Source organism: Aedes aegypti, chromosome 1 (assembly GCF_002204515.2).
Source record: "Aedes aegypti strain LVP_AGWG chromosome 1, AaegL5.0 Primary Assembly, whole genome shotgun sequence".
Lineage (NCBI taxonomy): Eukaryota > Metazoa > Arthropoda > Insecta > Diptera > Culicidae > Aedes > Aedes aegypti.
This window is the reverse complement of record NC_035107.1, coordinates 176651805-176677436: the sequence shown is the minus strand read 5'-3', so window position 1 is coordinate 176677436 and position 25632 is coordinate 176651805. Positions and strand designations below refer to the sequence as shown.

The following is a 25632-nucleotide window of genomic DNA, read 5'->3' as shown; positions in this document are numbered from 1 at the left end:
CAAACATTCCATCGCCCCAAATTTGTATGCCTCCGTACACGTTAGTCCAAATTCGGTTTTATTTACTAGCTATAGTTTTTTGTATACTCCGTCGAAGCGTTTATTAAGAGTTTTATTCAGTAATGCGATAAACATATGAGGTATACAGTGATGAAGCCGTGTGCGAGCATGATCACTTGATGACAGCCGAACTGATTTGTTTACTTCTATGCACTTTCCTTCCTGACTTTTTATGCTCCATAAACGCATTTGACGCATGCCACGTTAGTTGTTTGAAGGAAAATACGGTTTTAAAGACAGTTATACATGTCCTTAGCACATTTTTCTCGACACGATTCGATTACTTTCATAATCAACAAAAAGTTGTGTTTTTGCGAACAACCTGATCTGTTTTACCCTTGCTAGAACTCACATTATCTGGAGCCTGTGGTTATGCGTCATTTAGTGTCAAATACAATGTATTAAATATTGGCCTTCAACAACGTGATTCAATGAGTAAAACTGGCCAGTTCCGATATTTTTCCCACAAAATATGCATTGAGTTGGTCAAAACCAGTACTTATATCCTTTTTATTTGCTTGAGTCCTAAAAATCATTCATACAAACTAGTATACTGTTTTGTTTTACCAAACTTCCAGCAGTTAAACATTTCGGTAAAACTCAATTATTTTCTATTTTTGTTTAAGAAAAATAAGTTTATTTTTGTATTTTATTCTTGAAAAGTCAATGCAAGTTGATTACTGACAATTTGATGAATTTATGTATTTTAAGCCAAACAGTGGAAAAAAAAATTACCGAAAGTTCTGCTGTTGAAAATTTGATAAAATTTCTAAGTGTGTGGAGCGCTGTACTGCTTTGATTTTATATGAGATTTAAACATTTACTGGCTTTGTTGTTTATTAATTTTATAAAAAAGTGAAATATAGATATCGATTTCAGTGCACCCCATATACTGTTTTGAAGTAGCAAAATCTAGAATGCTGAGAAATGTGTACTGCAATCTGGGAATCTTGGGTGCCTAGAGACCAAGTTAAGAGGAATATCCACAATTCTCGACCCATCATTAATTTTCGATGTCTTCATACAAATCGTGTAGGTCAAAAATTAGTACTTTCCTTCTACACCTGAAACAGGTACAGGTACGAGGGCAAATTTATCACTGGGGCGGATTTGATCAGGTCGGTACCAAATATAATTTTCTTTCCAGGATGCTGAATGTTTCGTTGGCATAACAAGCACTACATGTTGCGTGACGTAATTTGTGCATGACCCCTTAGTTTTGTGTTGGACACATAAAAATAATAAAAATTACTGTGTACGTGATTTATATTACGATTGAATGACACATGATATTAGCGCCAACCCATAATTTGCTTCTTAAGATGTTTTGAACAAAAAATGTTACTTTAAACATGAGAAGACGCGAATACTTTGCAATTGTTATTATTATTTTCTGGATGATATACCATACGGTCAGCTCTCCATAACTCGATGTTAAAGGAATCATTGAGTTATAGAACAAAGAACCAATGCAAATGTGATCTAAGGAACCGTCGAGCATCGGCGAAGCTAGAATTATTTTATGGAGGGGGCCTAGGGGGGCATTGCGAATTCTTGTTTCACAGAAGTAATGTCGGCCGCAATAATAATGATTTTCACAGTCGTAGTTTTCATAGATTTGTATTGATTTCATTTGTTTGTGATTTTGTTTCATATCGCTATACATTAGTGACAGGTATGTGAAAATTAAAATTATAACTCTGGAAAATATTCGTTCTTTGTCTAATCCAGTAAAAACTCCTTCACGAATTCTCTCAAAAACTCACGAGGAATATCTCTCCAAGGGATTCCGTTGTGATTTTTCCACGAACTTTCCAGGTATTCAACCAAATTCTTCCTTATGACATATAAATTATATTTGTTATTTAAAGTATCGTCCAGTTGTCCTTAACGATTTCCCAAAGTAGTGCTCCGCCGATCCATTCACATTTTTTCACAAACAATCTAAATGTTTGTTTATAAAAAATGATTTTTTTTTACAAATTCAAACATTTCTATAATGTTTCTATCGCAATACGTTTAACTGTTCCTTCAAAAACTATTCCGCGAAAATACTCAAAAATTTCCCAAGCATTTTGTTGAGGGATTTCTTCAGAGAATTGTATTATTGTTTCCCCTGGGATGCCGTTCTACGATTCTTCCGAATTTCATCCATTTTCCAAAGATTTTTCTAGGGACTTTTTAAAGAAATGTTTCAACAGACTTCCTAAAGGATTTTGCAATTCATGGTTAAACTTCTTAAAAAAATTCATCAGAAATTATATTATATTTTTTTACGAATGGTAATCTCTGAATTTAAACATAAATATCATATAGGAATTTATCAACTCTTCATTTTTTGAGTCAAAAACAACTCCACGAATATCTCAATATATTTTTTAAAGTTTTTTTTTTCAAGAAGCACTGCATATTAATATCAAATGCATATCATATTTCGAGCGTAATACATACAACATGTTTTGGAGTAACTTCTAAAGAAATTTGTTGGATAATTTTAACCTATTTTGAGTTCAGAAATATGTTTTAAATTCCTGTCCGAAAATTCAAGAACCACCGTAGAATGTCTGCAACCTTTTGACAAAATTCCTAACAGAAAAGTTTGCGAGATATTTGTAGGATTTACTAAAAACATTCTCGTTCTTTTTTCATCGTCTTTTACTATAGACAATGACTGGTGTTTTTGTAATTTTATCTTTTTTTTTAATAAATTTTGTCGGACTTTACGATTTGTAGTTAATGAATGAATTTCTTTAGTGAATTATTCGAGAGCAAAAAAAAAAAGTTTTAGATTGTTTCACACGATGAATTCATGCAATTTCAACAATATTTTTGTATGTTTCTCAATAGCAAAGCTTCATACAAATTCGTCATTATTAATGCAATTTTATATTGGTTTGATTGATTTAAGCTGTTCATAAAATAAAGTATCTAAAAGTCTTCATGTCCTCAGAACAAACTTTAGCTCTATGTCTTAATTAAAGCTGGCAAAATACCCAAAATCGATGTTTTTGAGTTGAGCATTAGCCAGTAATGTACATATTGCAGTTGTACTGAAAACCTTTTCAAAATCTGGTTCAAAACTCAAGACTTTTCCGTTTGTTCAAATGATTGCCTGATTGAAGCATGTAGAGGAGATGTTATCATCATCAATAAGTGTATGAAATCAACTTTTGTATTAATTTGAAACTAAAGCTTTTGGTGCTTTGTGTGTGTCTGTAAAACTACAACTTGATGAAATTAGCTACACATTAGCTATCTTAACACTCACAGTTTTTGAAGACGAAATTCAGTATCGACAATACCCTTGAAAGTTTAATTAATTTTATTGCTGAATCCAGAGAAATTTCAATATCTAAATTAATTATTCACCGTGTCACACTCAAACGATTTTATTTCTTACTAATAGAATATCAATGCAACCTATAGGGAATGAACGTTTTTGTGTTAACTAGGGGAAAAGCACTAATTTTCGACCAGCATTCTTGCTGTGCCAATTTTTGGCATTTCATACAAAGTAGGCAGTATTCGAATGGATAAGTCGAAATTTAGTGCTAGGCCGAACATTGTTACTCTTCCCCTATTGTCGAATTGTATGTTGTGTGTTGGTATTTGTGTTAAGGAATGTTAATTTTTATGAAATCAGAATCAGTCAGAATCCTGACATTCTGAATCACGACATTTTGAAAAGTGATCAATATCACCCCGAAATGAGATCCCCAGATTTTTCATTTTGGAGATTATTTTCAGTACTAAAATCACTCTTCTATAAACATTGCGGTCCTTTTGTCAATGGGGTTTAACGTCGAACTTGTTTTCTCGAATTCAGTAGTTTGGTATTCACAACGTTATGCATGGACAAAAATCAGCCCAGTTTGAAACAACCAAAATGTTTGTTGAACTTCAAACTATCAATGTTGTTATGTTTAAACCAAAATTAGTCGTTCTAAGTTTATGCTTTTGTTTGAAGCTAACTTTATGTTCTTATCACATGTATTATGATTGCTACAAACTAAAATTTTAGTTAATTCTTACGAACAAACTAGCTGTGTTTCTACCAAAATATAGATCGTTGAATATTTTTTAGTTTTAAAATAAAATAATAGGTTGATTCGATGATTACAATATGTTGAATCAAACTAAGGTTTTGGTTGAAACAAAAACAACCAAAATTTCAGTTTGAAATAAAACAACTCTCGAAAACTTATTCAATCAGAATCAAGTCAAAAACTGAACATACCTACATTTTCAATCCTACGTGTTTCGCAGACGAAATTCTACACGTTTCACTTTGAACCAACTCGATTTTACACTGTTAGAAAGTTTTTTTTAATTTCTTTATTAGTATCATTCTAAACATTACATTCATTTCTTATATATAGGTGTTCTGTGTTAGACAACACTATCATCCTAATTTGGTTAAACAAATTTAAGCTTTTATTAACATTTTGTTAATAACAATGCTCTCGAGACTTTGACAAATTCCATTGTTGAAGCCGTGATTATAGACGATGATCTTAAACTCTTGATCCGTCTTAAAAACGTGAGAAGAAGGCAATTTCAACGCACTCGCGATCCTGCTATGAAAATATGGCAGGATTTGCAGAAAGAAATCAATAAACGTTTTTCACAATTAGGAAAAAGTTTTGATTTTCTATTAATAAGGGAATAGAGAAATTTTACATATTTGTTACATTTGGCTTGAGTGCCCTCAATGTGATTTTTGAAAGTTAAATTCTTATCTAGCATGAGCCCTAGATACTTAACTTCATCTGACCAATTTATTGGAACCCCTCTCAACGTGACAACATGCCTACTTGAAGGTTTCAAATAAAGAGCTTTTGGTTTATGTGGGAATATTATTAGTTGAGTTTTGAAAGCATTAGGAGAAATCTTCCATTTTTTCAAGTATGAAGAAAAAAATATCCAAACTTTTTTGCAATCGACTACAGATGACACGCAGATTTCGTCCTTTGGCGGAGAGGCCTGTGTCATCCGCAAACAAGGAGTTTTGACATCCCTGAGGTAACTCAGGTAAGTCAGATGTGAAATTATTGTATAATATTGGTCCCAAAATGCTGCCTTGAGGAAGACCAGCTGTTACAGTAAGTCTTTCAGTACTTGAGTGTACGATTTGACATATAACTTTGAATTATTCTAACAATGTATGTTGGAAAATTAAAGTTTTTCAATTTTACAATCAAGCCTTCATGCCAAACACTGTCGATTGCCTTTTCTATGTCCAGAAGAGCCAGACCAGTAGAATAGCCTTCAGATTTTTTGGAACGGATCAAATTTGTTACACGTAAAAATGGTCGAATGTCCATGGAGAAATCCGAACTGTTCATTGGCAAAAATTGAATCTTTGTTGATGTGGACCATTATTCTGTTCAAAATGGCCTTTTCAAAAAGTTTACTGATGGAAGAAAGCAAACTGATTGGACGATAGCTAGAAACTTCTACAGGATTTCTGTCTAGTTTTATAATTGGTACAATCTTGGCATTTTTCCAATTGTCAGGAAAATATGCTAACTGAAAACATTTGTTATATATATATATCAACTAAGAGTGATAAGCTGCTTTCTGGAAGTTTCTTGATGAGGATGTACAAAATTCCTTCATTGCCAGGAGTTTTCATACAGTCGACTTTCCACATCTCGATGTTCTATGCACCCATGTACGAGTTCACTATTTGACGTTTGAGCGGAGCCGTGTTATTTATGTGACCAAGGCAACGAGTGAATTCTGCTCCGCTCAAACGTCAAATTAGTGAACTCTTGCATTGGTCCATATCTCGATATCTCTCCCTATGTCGATGATTTCTTCAGTCCCTTCATTCTGCATACATTTTCTCTCTCCATATCTCGATATCCTCCTTATCGCGATATCTCGATGTGTTCCTGTTATTTATTTGTTCCAAACTTTCTCTCTGTATGTCGATATGACAATAATCAAAGGTGAATAGACTAGTTTTTAGTGCTTCAAATTTTTTTTGGAATGCGAGATGACGTCTATTTGTTTTCAATTTTCCTGGTAACGAAGTGATTTTCAATCTAGTATTCAATAAATAATTGTTCTTTGTCTCGATCTCTCCCTATCTCGATGGTCCCTTCGATATCGAGATGTAGAGAGGCGACTGTATTTTTGAATTTTTTAATAATAGTTCTCACCTCTTCCAAATCAGTCTCCCAGGAATTTTCGAAAATGTTCTCTTGATTGAGAATATTTTCAAAGTCCTGAGTAACTTGATTTTCTACTGGACTAGTAAGTCCTAAATTAAAATTGTGCGCACCTTTTTCGCAATTAGTTAGTAATGATTTGTTTTCCTCTTTCAATGCCGGTATTGGCTTGTTTTTTTTTTAATTTTAGATAATTTCCAAAAGGGCTTAGAGCCAGCGTCCAATTTAGAAATTTTATTTTCAAAATTTTTGTTTCTTAATTATGTATGAAAATCGTTTTTTAAATGCTTTCTACAAATCCTGCCATATAATTTTCATAGCAGGGTCGCGAATGCGTTGAAATTGCCTTCCCCTCACGTTTTTAATATGGATCAAGAGTTTAAGATCATCGTCTATAATCACGGATTCAAATTTTACTTCCCATTCAGGAATTGCAATGCTTCAACAATGGATATTGTTAAAGTTTCGAGAGCATTGTCAATATCAAGTTTTGTTTGTAAAGAAATGTTAACATCGAGATGACTATTGATATATGTTTCAAATATATTCCAGTCGGCTTGAAAATAATTGAAAGTGGAGCTGATAGGATTGAGAATCGCTTCATGGGATATTTGTAACAGGGGCATGATCAGAATCAAAATCAGCATGAGTAATGAGATTTTCAACTTTCGCAACCTAACCGCGAAGTTATTTCGAAATAACCTTGAACAGCGACAAACGCCTAAGGAAACTATAGATTCTTCATTCTTATTCGGCATTTTTTTTTTTTTGAATTTGACAATCTTTTAAAAATTGTGATAATAAAATCGTTTGAGCCAATCCATGTTTAGTATAAACAGAAATTTCCTTGCTAACATCATTGTCAGAGACATGAAACTTAGGTATTTTATGCAAAATACTTGTTATACGGTAACAATTATTTTAATGTTTTTAATTTACATATGTGTTCAAAAACCCACATTTAGACATTTTTCTCTACCTACCAGTATTTTGAGAATCCGCTGGATAAAGTTGCGTGTAGTAATGATGAGGTTGTTCGTAATATGAGTCTGAGTCACATACTGGCTGACATAGTTCACCGTCCGAAGAATCGAAGCTGGACATTTTGTTGTACATATGTTTTCGACGAGATTATTTTTAATGAAAATCTTAATAAATTGCCGGTGTTGCCGATTACCACATCACACCGAAAACACGACGAACGAACACATTCCCTTTCACAAACTCAAAAAAATCGAACGATCTCACCACATAGAATGTGAAAATCTTTTAAACCACTTTAGACGCGTCTTTCCGTCTGAAAACACTAGAACTTAACCGACCGACTTTTTAAAGAAGACTGATTTTTCCTCACATCATGTTCAGGAAGAGTTCTGCGGCAGCATCATCCAGTCGAGGAAACGACACAAGTGTGGGTGATTTAGTTTTCCACTAAATACTGGCTTGCTATTGGCTGACCGTGTTTTCTCAAATGAGCAAAACGAACGCGGTTAACCTGATCGTAAGTTGAAGCTGCCTAGTAGCAATTAGCAGAGCAATTAAAGTTAGCAATGGTGGTTTCTTTGATTGCCTTGTTCCATTGCGTAGCTCCATGATCCTGAACACGATTCCGAGATCGTTTTATTTGCCATAATTTCTGCAGAATTGCTAAATTTGTTTGTGCAACTAACTTCAAAGGGCAGATAAATGCTTCTGAAAGATAAACTACTCTCCTTTTATTTTTTTTTGCTCTCCGCTCTCATATTTTCTTTCAAGAAAACCACGCCCCTTTTACAGTTCTATTTTTATACTGAGGCTGCGTACCAAATGTTTGTAAGTTATTTTTATGTGTGGCTGCGTATCGGTTTGTTTGATTGTATGTGGTACTCGAATGTAAGCATAGACCCATACGAGTGAAATTCGAGTAGATTCAAAATGAACCCAAAACTTATCGTTGTATGGGTAACATGCTAGTACGTTCTACACACAAAATGAACCATAGGCAATGCTCACAATTTACCCAAAAAAAAAACAAAATATTGTAGGGTAATCAATCCCATTATCCCATATTTTTGTATCCAATATTTGGTAAGAATAGTAAGTGAAAGTCGATTTTCATTCAAAATACTTAAATTTGACATGGTGTAATGTTGTTCTTGTGTAAACAATCGGGATAAAGTTTATACAATGTAATTTTTATTTTCGAAACACCTCTAAAAAGTTAAGCATCGGATACAATCACTCAATAAATAATAAAAGTTTTTGTATTAAAAATAAAACAACAACAATTTTCCAAAAAAATCTTGGTTTTTCCTGGAATACTCCAATTATTGTTCTATGATTCATTAAATTTCTCAACAGATGCCTTCAAATGTTTCCTCTTAAATTCCTTCAGTAATAATAATCGGAACTCACTTGAGGTTTGTTTTAGGGATACTATCAATATTGTTTTTAAGGAATCAGTTCCAGATTTCCTATTTCAGTTAATTCACTGCTTCTTTTTAAAGTTCTCGAAATCTTTATAACAGTTTTTTAATATTCAGCGGAACTTAAACAGGAATTCCTGGAACACTTTCTAAGAAACATGTGAAACTATCACTTATCAAACTCCTGGACGTATTCTTCAGAGTTCGCAGATGAATTCATTTAAATATAACTTAACAAATCCTTTGCATACTTTTTCTGAGTTCCATAACAGATTGCTAGCACATACCTCGTAAGATACATTGTGGACTGATTATTACACCATTGAATGAGATTATGGATTATGGATAGATCTTTGGCATACATTGTTGCCTATATAAAGATATTTTTTTTTTCGAATTGAAACACAAGCTATTATTTCCAAAGCATTTTTTTATCGGCCATGGGGAGGGGCAATTGTGAATGACAAACGACGAACGAAACTGTGAACGTTTTTTTCTTTGGAAAATTTCTAGTTTTTAGTCGAACTCTAATTAATATTCAAACAGTTTATCATAACGCAACTTTATATAATTACACTGTGGAACACGTTTTTGTCTCAAGCACCAAAATACGCTCAATTAAGGATTTCCATTGCCGTTTTCAAAAGTATCATAGCACGTCTAGTTTTTGAGATATTGGCTGTTGAAAATGCAAAAAAATACTATTACAGCCAACGTGCATTCAAGTTTGCCAGCTTGTAAGGCAATTTATTTGCCAAATTTACCACAGAATTCAAACTTTATGTATATAACAATACTTATCGGCACAGTTTATAATACTTTCATTGCGGAAAAGTTATTTTTGATGGTTTGAAAAAGTATTGTATTTTCCCATATAAGAGAAACGAAGAATTTTGTATGGAGACAGCAAAAATGTCAAAAAAATCGGTTTGATCTAAATTTAATCGCGCAATTTCGACCAAATTTAATCCAAAATGAAAGTTCAAGTGCAAAATAGCATTCTAAGTGGATTAGATCACAAAAAAGATTGATAAATTATACTTTAAATTTTGTGTAAGCATCAATAAAATCAGTGTGTAGCTATAAATTGTGACGTGCTGGAACATTTCTGAAAATGGCATCAGAATCAGCAACCCCAAATCTACACGAGACACATAATTTGATCCTTGAGACACGCAAAAATGTCAATTTTGTTACGCTGTGTTTTGAATCATTGATATATACAATTCTTTGCAGGAAACTAGTTAATTTTGTTTTTTTTTTCGTCGACCAGAGCCCCCCTCTAGCTACGTCCATGCGTTTTTTCACTTAAAAAGGAAACTATTTAGAATTCAACATCAAACTTGTACTGAACTTCAAAGGTAAATCAATTCTTATATTTGCTTTGTACACTAGCAAAAAGTATCTGTTTTTCTTTTCGGTGCCATTGAAAATTGCCAAACTTGGATTTCCTGATGTTCCATATTCAAATATGCGATATACACGGACACTAGAGTGATGCAAATTTTGAAATTTTGGCTTCTCTATGCTTAAACGACTTATATTATGGTAAATAGCATCCTCCCAAAGTTTGAAATGACTCGGAAGAAATTTGACTGTGCACAGGCCGTATGAAGTTTATATGGAGATTACTATGGAAAACGCCATCCTTTTGTGTTCAGCGCTCTATCTATTCGTCATAATGTTTTATGGAAATGTGAACACAATCTTCTCCATGTGAAATACTTTCAGCTACAACTTTGCCGAAGACCACATTTTGATTGGACGTCAGGATAAATTGGTATTCATAATCATAAACTGGGTATGCATTTTGCATGCTGAACCAACTGCCCGGCAGGCAACAGTGATGCTCTTGGTGGGTGGAATGGACCTTTGCACGAATTCACTAATTTGACTTTTGAGCGGTGCCGAATTCACTGGTTTCCATGGTCACATAAATAACACGGCACCGCTAAAACGTCAAATAGTGAACCCGTGCATAGGTCCATAGATCATAGTAATCCAGGCTACTATGTTCTACAGCAAAAAAGCAGTGTTGCTCTGAAAGTAATCAATAATAACAAATTATCCTTACGTCCCATCAAAATGTGGTCTTCGACAAAGTTGTAGCTGGGAAGATTTCACATGAGAAGAGTGTGTTCACTTTTCCATAGATTATTATTTCGAGCAGTTAGAGAACTGAACACAAAAGCTTTTCCTTTTTCATAGTAATTTCCATATGAACATCAAATGGCGTGTGCACAACCAAATTTCTTCCAAATCACTTCAAATTTTGGGAGAATGATTTTTATCATAATTGACACCGTTTAAGCATAGGAGAGACAAAATTTCATAATTTGCATCAGTCTAATGGACACGTTGAAAAGAAATTGATGCCATTATTTTAACCCTCTAATACCCAAATTTTTATTTTCGATTTAAGTATTATTTTTCGTTATCTAAAATCGTTCTAAACACGTTTTGGGCATTTATTTATTTTTATTCGCAAATTTTTAAATTTTGGTTTTAGATTTTTATAATTTTTATTTTTGAACATCCCTAGCTTTTTTTATTTTTTCTTGAAGCCTTTTCTAGTTGTTGATTTTTGGCAATAATAAAAATTTAAAATGTTACGGTATTTTTAAAAATATTAAATTTTTAATTTTTTTTCGGAGCGTACTTTATTTTCCGTGTAACTAACGGAAAAACAGGTTTGAAATGATTTTAATACCACCAGGCTCTTCGTTTGTGATAGGTTAATCGTAAAAAAATATAAAAGGTACGATTTTTTATATTACACGTTAAATGAAGCCCAGGCATTTGTAGATTATATAAGAATGCAATTTTTCAAACAATTTCTAAAAATACAAAAAAGTTTCAAAAGTCATAAAAAAACTTTTCTTATATGCGTGTTATGAGTCAAGGTATAAGCCAAAAATAAAATCATTTTGATTTGCGAGCTACGAAAAAATACACAAAATTCCAAAGTGTACCCCGTCTAAAGGCGGGGTTGGGTATTAGAGGGTTAAAGTATATCAATTGTTCAAATGAAAGCCTTAAAAATTTTTACTAAGGAAAAGAGAAAAAGTGTCGGATTCAATACAAAAATCAGAGGTGCGTTAAAAGTGGCCGCTGCCATTTTTGCGAGAAAAAGGTTCAAACCGGAGAAGTCTGATAAAAGACACGCATAAAAGTAATAATAAAAAAACAACGACTATATAAAGCAGCACCCAAGACAATTGATGGAACATAACTAACAAGTAGACAACAAGTAAACTAAAAACGCTCGAAACATAAAGCCATTTGACTTGACCTGATGCTAATTATTGCTTTGCTCCTTCACCCGCAAGCCTAATGTTTACAATGTACAACAACTATGTCCTTTGCGAGTACGTATGGCGCCAGAGAACCAACCGAAAACATCATGATCCCGCAGTCTCGCGGCAGTAAACTTGTCAACAGATGTCCCTTACAATAGGAAACTGTAGGAGAGCATGGTTCAAAATGCTGAATTATAATGTGTTTTTCCCTCATAAGAATACAGATTTTCTATCTCGCTCAAATGTTGGTTGCGAAATTGGTCTGACCAAAAAATACTTACAATGTAGCAAAGAGAACGAAGTGCTGATAAGCAGTTACAAAGCAAGTATGAAAAACCATAAGTCTCAAACAGCTGCTAAAGCAAATGATACGAAACACCATTTAATTCCATATGTCCATTCTGAACCACTTACCCCAACTTTAGGGACATCGTGTGAGATGATTCGTTTCCAACTATATTTCAAGTGGATTTGTCTAAGCAAAGAGTAGTTTTCCTCTCAACAGAAAATTTATGATCCTGTGTTGGTGGTCGCTTCAGTTAATCCTTATTGCGAAGATCGCTGTTGTAGAAGACAAACGCAAGCAAAAACTTTTTTAGTAGCATTTATTTTAATTGTGAACATCTGTTTACAAATTTGGTGGTGTTGGATTAAATTCAGATTTTGGTCTTAAAACTGATTTTGAATAAGAAATGTAGTACAAGTAAAAAGTTTACTAATGATCAATCATTTCAGTAAGAGCTGTGTACCGTTTTGATTCAATTACGGACAGCTTAAAATTCCGGACACTCTACATACGAAATGTTTCAATTTTTGCCATTCAAAAGTTCATACTTTCGAGACTCATTTTAATAAGTTTTTTCCACAAATATCTATGAAAATTTATAATGCCCAACTGCCTTAGACGTCTCTTTAGTGGTTTGAAGAATTCAATTGATGATTTGACTTTTCTATCAATGATTTCCATTAGCTGTCTGGAATTCGAATCAAAGTGTCCGGAACATGTGGCAAAAGTGAGGAAGCGTCCGGTATAAGAATCATGAAAAGACAACACTTTTTGATTTATTTAAAATAATCTAAGTTACGGAAGCGTATTCTTTACTCACCATTCGAAAGTTTAGGGTTTCCGATGCTCGATAACGCTGAGAAATCATACAGAAATTGAGTCGCTCGATATAACTTTATGATCAATCTTTAATTAGTTAAAATTTATTGAATCACCTTGCGCAAGTGACGTGAACGATCCTCTCTTCTGTGAATAAAGATGACAGGATGCACATTTGTAAGCCTTTTTTACCAAAGTACGCAAGAATGCAACTTTGACAAGGCTTCTGAGGTGAAAAATGAGGAATACAGTGTTGTTTTTTCATAAGGGCTTATTTGCATTCATCAATTTATCTTTATCGTTGCTCTCTTTGCATTATTGCAAAAAAGTGATTCTATTTTCGTAACATTTTATCGTGCTGTAGGATAAAGAATCATTATATCTTGCTTCATTAACAAGAATTATTACAGATTTATATAATTTAGTGAAATAATTAGCGAAAGAGAGGATCGATGAAGAGGAATCGCTCATGTTAATTAGGCCCTTGTGAAAAGTCATGCCAGAAAAAAAAGATGATGATATCAATTGAAACACTATCACAGCATGAATTTCAAATTAGTGTCTCATTCAAAAGATGCGGAAGGAGTTAAAGGAAGCGTCAGAAGCCTTATAAAATTGACAAGCCTTATAAAAGGACATAATTTGTGTATAATCCAGTGTTGCAAAAAGTCATGAAATTCAAGCTACAGTAGCCAAGCAGAGCAAATCGCAGTCAGCGAAACCAGTGAAATTCAGCCTATCGGTGCTGTAGGCAAAATGACTAGAATGTAGTAAAACACCCGTTGCTAAAGGCAACCCAAAACTTCTGTAGGAAAATGTTTCCGGAGCATTTCCTCCATTTGCAGCTTTCGATGACACTAATGATTTAGAAAATTCATGAACTCAAAATAGGCTACTTTATAAGATATACGTTTTCAAACTTCTGTAATGAGAAGTGCCACGTGAGTTTCCAATTAATCAATAGAATAACCTTAGTTTGAAAGAAGGAAAATTTTCTGATGTTCAATATTAGCCGCCTTCTTGCCAAAAACGATTCTGTCGGTATAATTTGGAAGAACGGCAAACTTTCAAAAGAAGGGTGATTCTCTACGAAAATGGCAGTAGCTATAACTGGAATTTATGTTCAGTTCAGTTAGAACATTATTATTTGTTCAAACAGCATAACTCGAAAAAACAGCCTATGTATGGAAGAAAAGCAATTATCCAATGAAAATGTAGACAGTGGGACAATAATAATAATTTTACCAGAATAACTCGAAAATGGACTTTCTCACAGGCTGCTTAAAAATAGTGTAGAGGTTTATAATATCTTGAAATTATTTAGTCTTGAAGTAAGTCTACAGTTGGAAACCTAAGATCTAGAAAATTGGTCTGATCATGACGTATAAATAGACTTAATTAAGCTTGCAATCAGATTGTTTGAAAAAAAAATCCTAGCTGTTAAATGTTTCGATCTATCAAAAATCTCGATTAAAAAATAATAAAAATATGTTGGATAAAATCATTTATACATATTTTTTTAAATATGTATTAATAAAGCTAAAAGCATGTTGCCTGTTGCTAAATTATTAAATTTTTAAATAGTTTTATTCAACATGAAAAACGAGGATACAATTGGGCACTGGAACATCAATGAAATGTTACCGCCATGCGGGGAGACATTGGGTATAGGAATGACTTTGATCATTCTTTTCGATGCATTTCGTGGCTGGCATGAACGTCTAAAAACGAATCTTTGACAATCTATTGGCTATATACAATGTATTCTTAGAACTTGCCACATTGTTTTCATGGTTCTGATATTACTTTGCTTTGAAAAATGGTATAGAACCGGAAAATATCTATTTTATCTACCATCGAGTAGCTGGCTAGTAGCCATCGAGAGGAAAACCCAGTTTTCTTTTAGTCACTGCCACCAACCACTACTGCCCTCCATCAGCCCATGGCCACCATTGTAACACATCGCCATACGCTAAATTCTTAATTAAGATCAGAAGCTTGTAATTCAAGTGAAAATACTACACTTCCTTAAAAGAGCAACTATGCTCATTGGAACCCGTAACGCGGGTAGATCACCTTTTCGTGGTGCGTTACGGGGTAAGATCTACCAATTTGAACCCTAGTATCATCATGTCTGTCGGGCTTGGGTAATATGTTCTGGTAATTCAAGGATTCGCGGTACAAAGTCCTTGTTACTGGCAACAGTTTCTGAAAATTATTCTATTTTACCTAGCAGATGGTTAAAGACTCGGAGTTGGTCAGTCCCGAGACTACACTTGAAGCCAGGATAACAATCATGAGTATTAACTCAACAAGGACTGTTGAGTACTGGTAATTCAAGGACTCACGTGAATTCTGATTACTAAACAAATTTTCTAGCTTGATTCGGTTTTGCTGCTAGCATAAAGCCCCTTTTTTCTAGTATTTTTCTGGGACTAAACTAAAAGCGAAACAAGGATGTGACTAGAGTTCCGTTGCATGGTCAAACATCAGTAGTACCGATTTAGTTCCTCAGAAATTTAATCGATTATGTTTGCTAAGGGGCGCGCCTTCGCTGAGATGTAAATTTCTATGAAGGGTGTAAATAGCGGGACCTTTTCACCATAGTCGATTTTTATCAACATCTGGGGAATCAAAACAAGAACTGTACAGAAATCGATGCTTCATTACCTTTCAATGGAAATGGAGTAATGCGACATGCACTATACACTAAGGATACGGGTAATGCCACAATAGATCTAAATACTGGTCGCAGTGGCGCATCCGAACAGGAAAAAAAAAAATGCTCATTGGAATGTGTATTCCATATTAGAGTTTAAAGGTATTTGCTCGCCTTACTAGTGATTTTAGTATTTTATTTTTTTTTTTTTGCAAAATTGAAGTGTTAAAGTTCAATTTGTAGTTTTAAACGTACTTTAATAATCCCTCCCCTAAATTTAATATAAAAAGTGTAGTTGTTTGATTAATCAAACTTTTATGTTTCAAGGTTAAACTATATCAATTTGACATCAATCAATTTCAAAACTCATGGAGTGAAAACGGCAGAATTGTTTTGGTTAAGAAATTTTCTGACTTCTGCTATCAATTCGAACAATTGAACAAGTTACTGTATCAAAATATTTCTATTTTGAGTCTTTATTACTGTGTCTGAATGGGTTAAGCACAAGTTTAGCACTCTCGAAACTATTTATGATATTGACGAAACTCGTTCATGTCACGGTGTCAAAATTTCGATTATTATCGAAATTGCTCGTACCTCAGTTTTTTATACGAGAATAAGCATCCCAACAAAACTTTCACACCCTGAAAGTTTCAAAATATTCTGTCGGGGAAAATCGGACTTTTTCAACTTTAAGGGTTATTTTTTTATTTATTTTTTTTTATTAAATTTAAGAAACTCGATTTTTGCATTCACATACAAAATGCTAGGAAAAATGTTCACCGACAGAATATTTTTAACCTCCAAATTACAAAATCTTAAGTCAAAAGCTGGACGTTTTCATAAAATACCCGAGGTACCTGAATGTTCAATAATGATCCAGATGTTGACACCTTGTGTGTAAAACCGTATTAACTGAGTTTAGTCATCTGGTGAAGATAAATTGGAACCACCTTTAAATTTTCTAGAGCACAAATCTACACAACAAATGAAATACTAATCGATCTACGTTTCAGTGCGAATGGTGGTTTTGTTCTTTAAATTTATACTCTTGTATATTCTAGGTAGGCTAGGCTCAGTTTAGGAGCACCAAGGCAAAAAAGTAATAAACAAACAGATGCCATTTTACGCTCTTAATTTGTTTTGAATCCTAAAATTGTGGTCAAGTAACCTTCGATATTGGTCATATTTACATACGGAGAGAAAATTGGGAACAAAAAATCAACAGAAACACATCGAGATATGGAGATATCGAGACAAGGAGGATATCGAGGTATGGAGAGAGAAAATGTATGCAGACTGAAGGGACCTACGAAATCATCGACATAGAACATCGAGATATAAAGGGTCGACTGTTTTATCATTTAATAATTAATATCGGCATTTTTGTAGCGTACAAAAGTAAATTTGAAAAATAAATACGAATTTTACATTAGATTTTGATGATATATTCTAGTACTAAATTGGCTATTCTTAGAAGGTGGCCTTCAATACAGGACACAATCTGAAAATGTCTCTAGTTTTGTAAATGTGTACATTATTGAATTTTTTATTCCAGGAAAGATATCTCATTGTCAATTCAATGCATTTGCAACATTGACAAAAGTCATTATAGTTATATTAGTCCGTAGTCTGTAATCATGCAATTTTCAATGGTGTTTTATTCTCCATAATAACTTTATTTTCTTCAAATATAGACACCATCTTGATCCACGAATCCACGACCACGAATGTAAATAAGGGATGGTTCACAAATTATGTCACGCTAAATTTCAACTTTTTCGACCACCCCCCCTCCCCTCCTCCTTTGTCACACTTTTTGTATGGGACCACCGAAAAATTTGTAAGGCTTGTCACGCTTAGGTCGACCTCCTATACCCCGAGATGGTATTTTGTAACACGGAACACCTAGATATATGAAATGAATGGTATGTTTAAAATAGTATAATTTTGAATATTACCTTCATTTCTTATATTTTATTAGGGAAATTAAGAAAAAACACATTTTATATGCATAAGAAAACCCACTAAAGTACATATTTAATTATTATATATATTATATATATATATATATATTTAATTATATATTTAATTACATATTTATTGAACATAATCATTTATGCGCATCTTTTGAGTAAAAACGTATTGCCATCTGACAGAATTTTTCATGTTTTCAAAATATGTACATTGTGCTGTAAAATGTCACCAACTCGTCTTGCCCCATCCTACCCCACCATGTATACCGATAAGAAATGCAGTTTCATTCCAGTTAGCTGTTCATTTTGATAGCTCCCAATTGTTTCCTGAATGTTTAATGCGCATTTTCGTAGTATGCGACCAAAACAAGGAAATAATCAAAACAAGATTATCTTGGCCACGCTTCCTTTGTTTGACTTGCGTTTATCGTGGGTAGCATTATCTTTCTATGTGATTCTGGGTCAAATTCGGCGGCAAAAATCAACCTTGAACCAAATGGTACTGCTACTGACCGAAACTCACCCAACACCGCTTCTTTTTGCTCTTTCTGTTTGTCATTCACTTGTGTTCGTTGAAGTTTCGTTTTCGTTTCGCGGTTTTCGCGTCCTCTCACGCAGCAAACGTGGCAATGACTTAGCGGAATGCCATTTCGATCATATGGTTCGGATTTGCAAGCCTGTTCGTTTAGGTAGGTATTAGTGTGAGGGCTAGCTTGGAGAATTAAGGGCAAAATTACTTTTCGTTCCACATATGTTGATATCAAAGTTTTTCAGAACTTTTTACGGGGGCCCTTGGTACAAAATGGGCGAAATGCATAGGGAAGTTTAGTATTACAAAAATAAGATAATCAGAAAACTCAAAAAATTGTAATATTGCTCGAATTTTACTTTACCCATATTCGTGAATGTTGCGTAAAATAAATAATCTGTATAAAATACTTGAAAGTCGTGGATGGTCAGATTGAGTTTCTACTGAATCGTTCTCAATAAAGTCCAAAATTAAAAATGTTCAAAATGAAATCAAGACTATATGTTTCATAGATACTTGAATAACAATAGCAAAGATTATATTATTATATTTTTCAAATTTTGCTGCAGATATTTCCATTTAATGAAATTGAACGACAGTCGTTGTTTATACAATAAGCAAATCGATTAACTATTTTATTTCATTGTGTAAAATTTTTCTGATTTTCTACCATCATTGTTAGAAAACAATGTTCATATCGCTTTTGAACACATAATCTGATTTTCGTAACGGTAAAGGAACAAAAAAAACGGCTGGCTTTTCTTTAATCAGATATTCAACTAGTATTTGCTAACAATAAATAATTGGTTTTAGAAAAGCACATTCGTAAAGGCTTCACTTTCGGTCAACTAACAACTTCCAGAATTTGCTATATGAGCCTACCCCAGGGCTCATATCTTAGTTCCTTGCTTTATAATTTTAATGTTCCAGAAATTGACAACAGTTTGGAACAACTATGCATGGTTAGACAACTTGCAGACGATGCTATAGTCTCTGTAAATAGCCCTCGCGCGGAAATATTGCAAAGATCATAGCAAAATTACCTTGCTAATCTAACCACTTAGGCTAGTTATTTAGGAATCGTGGAAAACATAATTGTATATAAGTTCTGTAGAATGGGGCAAAATTATGATAAACTCTAAGCTCTTAGTAAAAAATACAAAATTTAAACAAACCATGGAAATATTAAAACAAAATTATTAAAATTTGGCACAGACGAAAAAGAGTACAGTAGAATATACAAATATTGATATTCCGGTTAAATCTCAGATGTTTTTGATAGAATAGTAGTTTCAGTACCCTGGTAGCAAAATCAAGAAAATCTATGAATTACCGAGTATTTTCGTCTTTTTCACACCATTCCATAAAGCACTGTAATTTTGACAGTATATCTCCAGAAAACTGTGACAGTTTGCTATTATTGACTTGAGAAGAGATATAAGGTTTTTTTTATATAGGGTTTTGTTCTACTTCGTCGTAAGCGCTACTATTCGTCGTATCAAACTTTAAATATTCCACTACGGCGGATATTCAAACTTACCTGCAACATAGATTCATTATCTAAGTGTAATTTTGTGAGAGCTGTTATGGTTTGTACACTTGTACACCAAAAATGCAATAACACTACTGTATTTCGGTAAATAACTTCAGTTCAATTATCCACTTTGCACTTTTTCACCGAAATCGCATGGACGAACACGATTTGAGAGAAATCTCGCGCAACATTACTAAAGGATCTATCTAACATTGAGAGGCTCTCTTTGTTTACTTTCTCTTTCATTAATAACTGAGTCACATTGACCTCTACTGTTGCGCTTTTTGTATGAAACGCTAGTCAAGGAAATTGACTTTCGATCTATAGTGAAAAACTTCCCAAAATCTTTAGTATTCCACTGTTATAATCGAAAGAGAACGAGAGAGGAGAGAATCTCTCATTTGTACATAGGTCCTTTAGTAATGTTCCGCGAGAAATGTTTAGCGATCGACTGAGCCACATCACTTTCCAACACAAGTTTCTTCCCGCCCCGTGGGTGACTTACTTCGCCGGGCACTTATTTTCACTATGGAAAACCTTCGTACTTCTTCACTGAAGGATTTAATTCCAATCACACGCCGTAAAACTTCAATAAATCACCAAATCTTACGAAATTTCCTCAACCGCCGCGTATAATTGAGAATGTAAACAAAGTTCAATCCGTCGTACTGAGAAAAAAAAAGCTTGTGAGCATTCTCAGGTGAGCATCAATGTGTGCGCGACGCACGACGTAAAAATACGGTTCCTTTGATTGTGTTGTTTTCGCTGTACTGTGAGCAAATGCCATTATTGTATGGTCAAAGGAAATTGTGTTCATATGTTTGGGCTGAATTTTGATGACGAACAATTATTAGTATACAGTCAACTTTCGTTCGTTGCACTAATCCCGTCGCCCGATTAGTGAAAGACTTTCACTAATCGGGCTAAGATTTGAGCTGTCAAAACACCGATTACAATAGAAATTCAGGGCTACCAACATTGACAAATTGCGGTTTATGTCAGAATGTGACGCTTGTCTTCGTTTTAGGTGGGCTATAGCCCACTTAACGGGAGCCCGATTAAAACGAAGTGCAATTAAACGTAGTGCAACGAACGAAATTCGACTGTATTCCATCATGCTGAAGGAATGGAGGGAGATGCCCGGAGATCTATATATTCTAGTAAAACATTTTTATTATAGCGTTGATATGTTGTGTTTTAACCATTCAATACACACAGTGAGCCGTAAGCTGTGAGACGAATCTGAAAACAGATTGCGACGGAGTTGAAAACGATACGACGGACTGAGAATACGGTAAGATGCATTTTCTTTGCATTATTTCCAAAAAGAGATCAAGATTTATCAAAATGTTATTGTACAATGCTAAAGCCTTTTTGAGAAAGAATTGTTTGGCATCGGTTTGTATCAGCATCATTCACTGCAATACTGGCAAAATTGCAGTTCTCACTGACCAATGCTTAATACGATGGATACTAGCACATCACCCTAACCTTGTTTTCATTAGCAAATTTGAATTGAAACTGAAAAAATAAATCAGAGAAAATTCTTATTGAATTTGCTAGTAACTACCCGCATAGAAAAATACATTTTGGTTTACATTGCAAACAATACATTTACTCTTACTGGTATGGTTAATGCATCGCAAATTGTTGCTTTTATGTTGAACAATATGAAATTGAAAGCTGTATACTGTAATGAACAGTTTGACTAATCTATATCAAATAATGGTAATATATCAAACTGTTCAGAAATTGTGAAATGTTATAAAGATGAAGGATTATGATAAATGGTTCCAATGTAACATTACCTTTTGTGAAATTGTTGCAATTCCTATTACGAAAAATACACACACACGTATGAATTGTACTATATAACACCGTAAGTTCAACAGTTTGACAAACTGTTCCACACATTGGTGTTAGTGAGCGATCTAGTGCTAGCGGCAGCTTATTCATTTTCATACCGTTGTACTGACAGCTGCATATTGCCTTGTTTATTTCAACCGAAAGTGACGGAAAAATCAACTAAAAATCTGTTGAAAAGTGAAACAATCCTTTAATTGAGTAGCGGGTGGTGGTGGTGTGGTTCACAGTTAGCTAGTTAGCTGGAGAACAAGGTGAAAGTGAAAAATATCCATGGGAGAATGGCGGCAGCAGCCGCCGGAAGAAAAACATTGAACAACAATTCCTCCTTGCGATCTTTAGATACTAAGATCGTATGTAATTGTTTGGTAAGTGTCATTATCAATTAGTGTTCCTAATTATACAACAATAAGTTTTTGATATACTTATCTTTCTTCGGTGTTTTCAGAATTAATACCTTCGATGGCGCGGATACTGCCAAGTTCCAGGAAGCCCAAAATGAATTTATATCTTACAATCAAGTGCAAAAAAGTGAAAAGAGAGTGCATGTTATTTCACGAAATATATTAAAAAATGTAAAATTTTGACACGTGTTTTGATTTATTTTCAAGTAAGAAGAAATCCATTTTTTCCATACGGTAAACACATAAGTGAACAATTCCCTAAACGGTTTAAGGACTATAACGCACCGTAAACCAACAATTACTCATACGCTAAAAAATGTAATTCAATGTTATAGTTCAACCATTTTAAAAGTGTATCCCTTACTGTGGATAAGGCAAAATGTGGATAGTAAGTCCATCATTTGGCAAATTGTTTATGAAAAATTTTGTTCGGAGAAATTGGCGATTTTAAATGGTGACATAACTTAACCGCCTATTACCCATATTGTGATTTGACCAATCACAATTTCGCAGATTGTTAAAACCGTTTCCCGTACAGTTGGTTTATTGTTTTTTTCGATGTTTTACGAAATTGTTTAGAAATTGTCTTTAATGGTTCAGAACAATATGAGAAAAAGTACCGTTATGGTTGATATTTATTCGGGTATGAAATAATATAATCTCATGTCATTTTATACCTATTGGAATTCGTATCGGATTTGTACTCAAAATGTAAAATCAATAATGTACAAAATAATTCATTGAAGTCTGTTTCATTTTATTCACTGCTCAGGGGGCTCCTTCATCGGGAGGCCCGGGGCATTTGTCCTCTTGGCATCTCCCCAAATCCGGCCCTGGTGATTGTGATATAGTTCTTACGTTGCACAAAACTAAACATTATGAGTGATTTTGATAACCTACCTGTTAAACAGTCTAAATATTTTTGCCCATTCCTATGAAATTTAATATTTTGGTGGTTCTTCCATTACCACAACATTGAACAACGTTAGTCCAAAACCGATTGCAATTTCATTAGATTCACAAGTTGTCCGTAATATTTCCCATATATGAATTGAATCAATTATATACACATATACTCAAACAAGATCCTTGAAAGTTCCGAAACAACTGTAATGGGTGCTTTCAAAATTGCGTATTGATCCATTGTTATGTTATACGAATTTAAATAAGTGTTCTGTTTTCTATACTGACTTTTTACACAATTATAAAAAATGTTATACGCAACTCGGTGAAAAATTTGATTTTCAGTACCGTCAAACAGGGCTTTTTTGGGCTTCTTCAAGTTTGAGAATTTGTAACTTTTAGAATTATGGATAGATATTGGTAATTCTTGCATATAATAAAGTTGTATACGTACGTAAAAAATGTGCAAAATATGAAGCAAATCCATCAAGAAATAACAAAAATACATGAATAACGAAAAAAGTGTGTCCTTCAAGACAAAAAAGGGGCTACTCTGGACATTTTCACAATTTGATAATAAAATTATTTTTCCCTATAAATTATCGACCATTGTGATGTAATTGAACGTTTTTCCATAAATAAACATAATTTAGAAAACTGTAAAGCTCGAAACAAACATTTAATAACAAATTTCAGCGGAACATGCTATTCACTATTTTCAGTTTGCAGTATGAAACTTAAGGACATATCTCCTTGGGTACCAAAATGACCTCTAATATGGCACCTTACTTCCCACTTCACTTTCCACTCCCTCCTCCCTCGCTTCTCACAGTGTTTAGGAGAGCAATCACAAAAAAAAATGATTATTTGAAGTTGCTAACCTTATTGTAGAGCGGTGGTTTCTTAACTGAAAGCATTCCATAGTGTGTTTTTTACAAATCACCTGTTTTTGAATGCAAACAAGTAGTTATTGCTGTGATTTGTGTTGTTAAATATCACGCACTACCGAATCACTTCTTCTTCACGCACCGTGTTGTTGTTTGGAGGCTTTTCGGTACCGGTTCTAAAATTCACTTTTCATGGTATTTCTACTCACCGTGACAATTAAAAAATCTGATGCGATACTTGTAACACTTTATGTTTTCTCGTGCCGTGCTCCTGGGCAGCGTTGCCAACCTTCCAGATTTGTCTGGAATATTCCAGATTTTTGAGGCCTCATTTTACAAAAATCTGGAAGATCCAGATAAAATTTGAAACGAATTTATAAGGTTTTGTAAATAATTTGTAAGGTTCTCCATATACGAGATAAGCGATCCAGACTTTTCCAGACAAATTTTCATAATCTTCCAGATTTTTGAAAAATTGACTTGGCATCCCTGCTCCTGGGAGCAATAAAACACATAAGTTCACCGATTTGTGCTCGAAAAATAACACCGGAATACGAATTCACTGGGTCAACATTGTTTATGAATTGGATGCGCAGCTCTCACTGATTGGAAGTGATGTCAGTTTTTATGTTTGGAATAAAAAAAAATGTTTGGATATTCATACACTTGCTACAACCACGTTTTTTACAATTTCATAACACTCAGAAGGTGTACAATGTCACAAGTGTTGCAAAACATTTTTAAGCATGAGAAAAACAATGTACGATGCAATTTAATAGCAAAAATGAATATCAGATATCATACAGTACAATTGACTGTAGAATTCAAATACATACTGATGGCAACTTTCTCCGTCCGTGAGATGCGAGAGAAAAGAGGAGAAAACTGCCAAAATAAGTAAACAACACACGCATGGTGTGAAAAATGCTTATAATTTTGGTCAAAAAACATGTTTTGTGATTTTGAGCTTCAAGGAAGTTGTTGAAAAATTCATATCGACAATAATACATCTGCATGAAATGTGTGCAAGTAATATTGCCTACATAATTCTGTAGGTGGAGGTATACATGAAACATGATGATTTATTTTTGGCCGACGCACATAACATTGTGCTCCGCCGTGTTGGGTGGCTCAAGAGGGTGGTTTAGCGGCTCGAGTGGGTGGCAACATTATGTTTACGTGCTCAATGAACCTTCACCTTAAACAAAACAAATCACAAGATTTTTATGAAAAATGACGATTTGATAGTTTTGTGATGCTCCCAATAACTTTCCACGACATTGGAAAAATTCAAATAATGTTTGCATAGCCAATGTTTTATACCTTGTGAATATTTATTTGGACTTTTTTGAAATATTTTCTTGTTTTTGTTGTTGTTATTGTAGATGTTGTTCCAAAAAAAAATCATGCCTAGTGGTAGAGCATACATTGATTAATAAAAGTGCTAAAGACACAAAATTGCTCAGATTAATATTTACGCTGCAAATAAATACAAGAGGTGAGTGTCCAAAGTAGCCCCCGGAATCAAAAGTGGCCCCGTTCGACGGTACTCGCCGTAATTATCGAACTCAGCAAGCTGCATTGAATAAATGTAAGACACGGGCTGAAAACATCGTCATCCTGTACCGTGTTTGCTAAGTTGAAAATTAATTTATCAAAAGCTCTAATGCTGAAGTATAAATTTAACAGAACTTATGAAAAGCAGCCTTCATTTAGAAACTATTAAAATAATGATTAAATCACTAACAGTTTAAATTTAGAGAATTATTGTGACAGCATAATTCAATTTTTTTTTTGAGTTGGGAATATTTATGATTGAAAAAAATAGCTTT

At 33.8% G+C, this 25632-nt stretch overlaps 1 protein-coding gene and 1 long non-coding RNA gene across 2 annotated transcripts in view; one reads left to right on the top strand and one right to left on the bottom strand.

Annotated features, from left to right (window-relative positions):
* LOC5574585 (heart- and neural crest derivatives-expressed protein 2) overlaps positions 1-18577 on the bottom strand; it is a 42793-nt gene extending 24216 nt beyond the window's left edge. Inside the window, exons 1-2 of the mRNA XM_001655159.2 lie at positions 18574-18577; positions 18204-18392 (exon numbers count right to left, since the gene is read on the bottom strand). Coding sequence (XP_001655209.2) covers positions 18204-18392; positions 18574-18577 — 193 coding nt within the window. The remainder of the gene's footprint in view (positions 1-18203; positions 18393-18573) is intronic.
* A 3315-nt stretch (positions 18578-21892) lies between these two features.
* Positions 21893-22100, top strand: LOC110674559. The gene is made up of 2 exons (XR_002498985.1): positions 21893-21974; positions 22055-22100. It is a non-coding gene; the product is annotated as an uncharacterized LOC110674559 (long non-coding RNA).
* The last annotated feature ends 3532 nt before the right edge of the window (positions 22101-25632 follow it).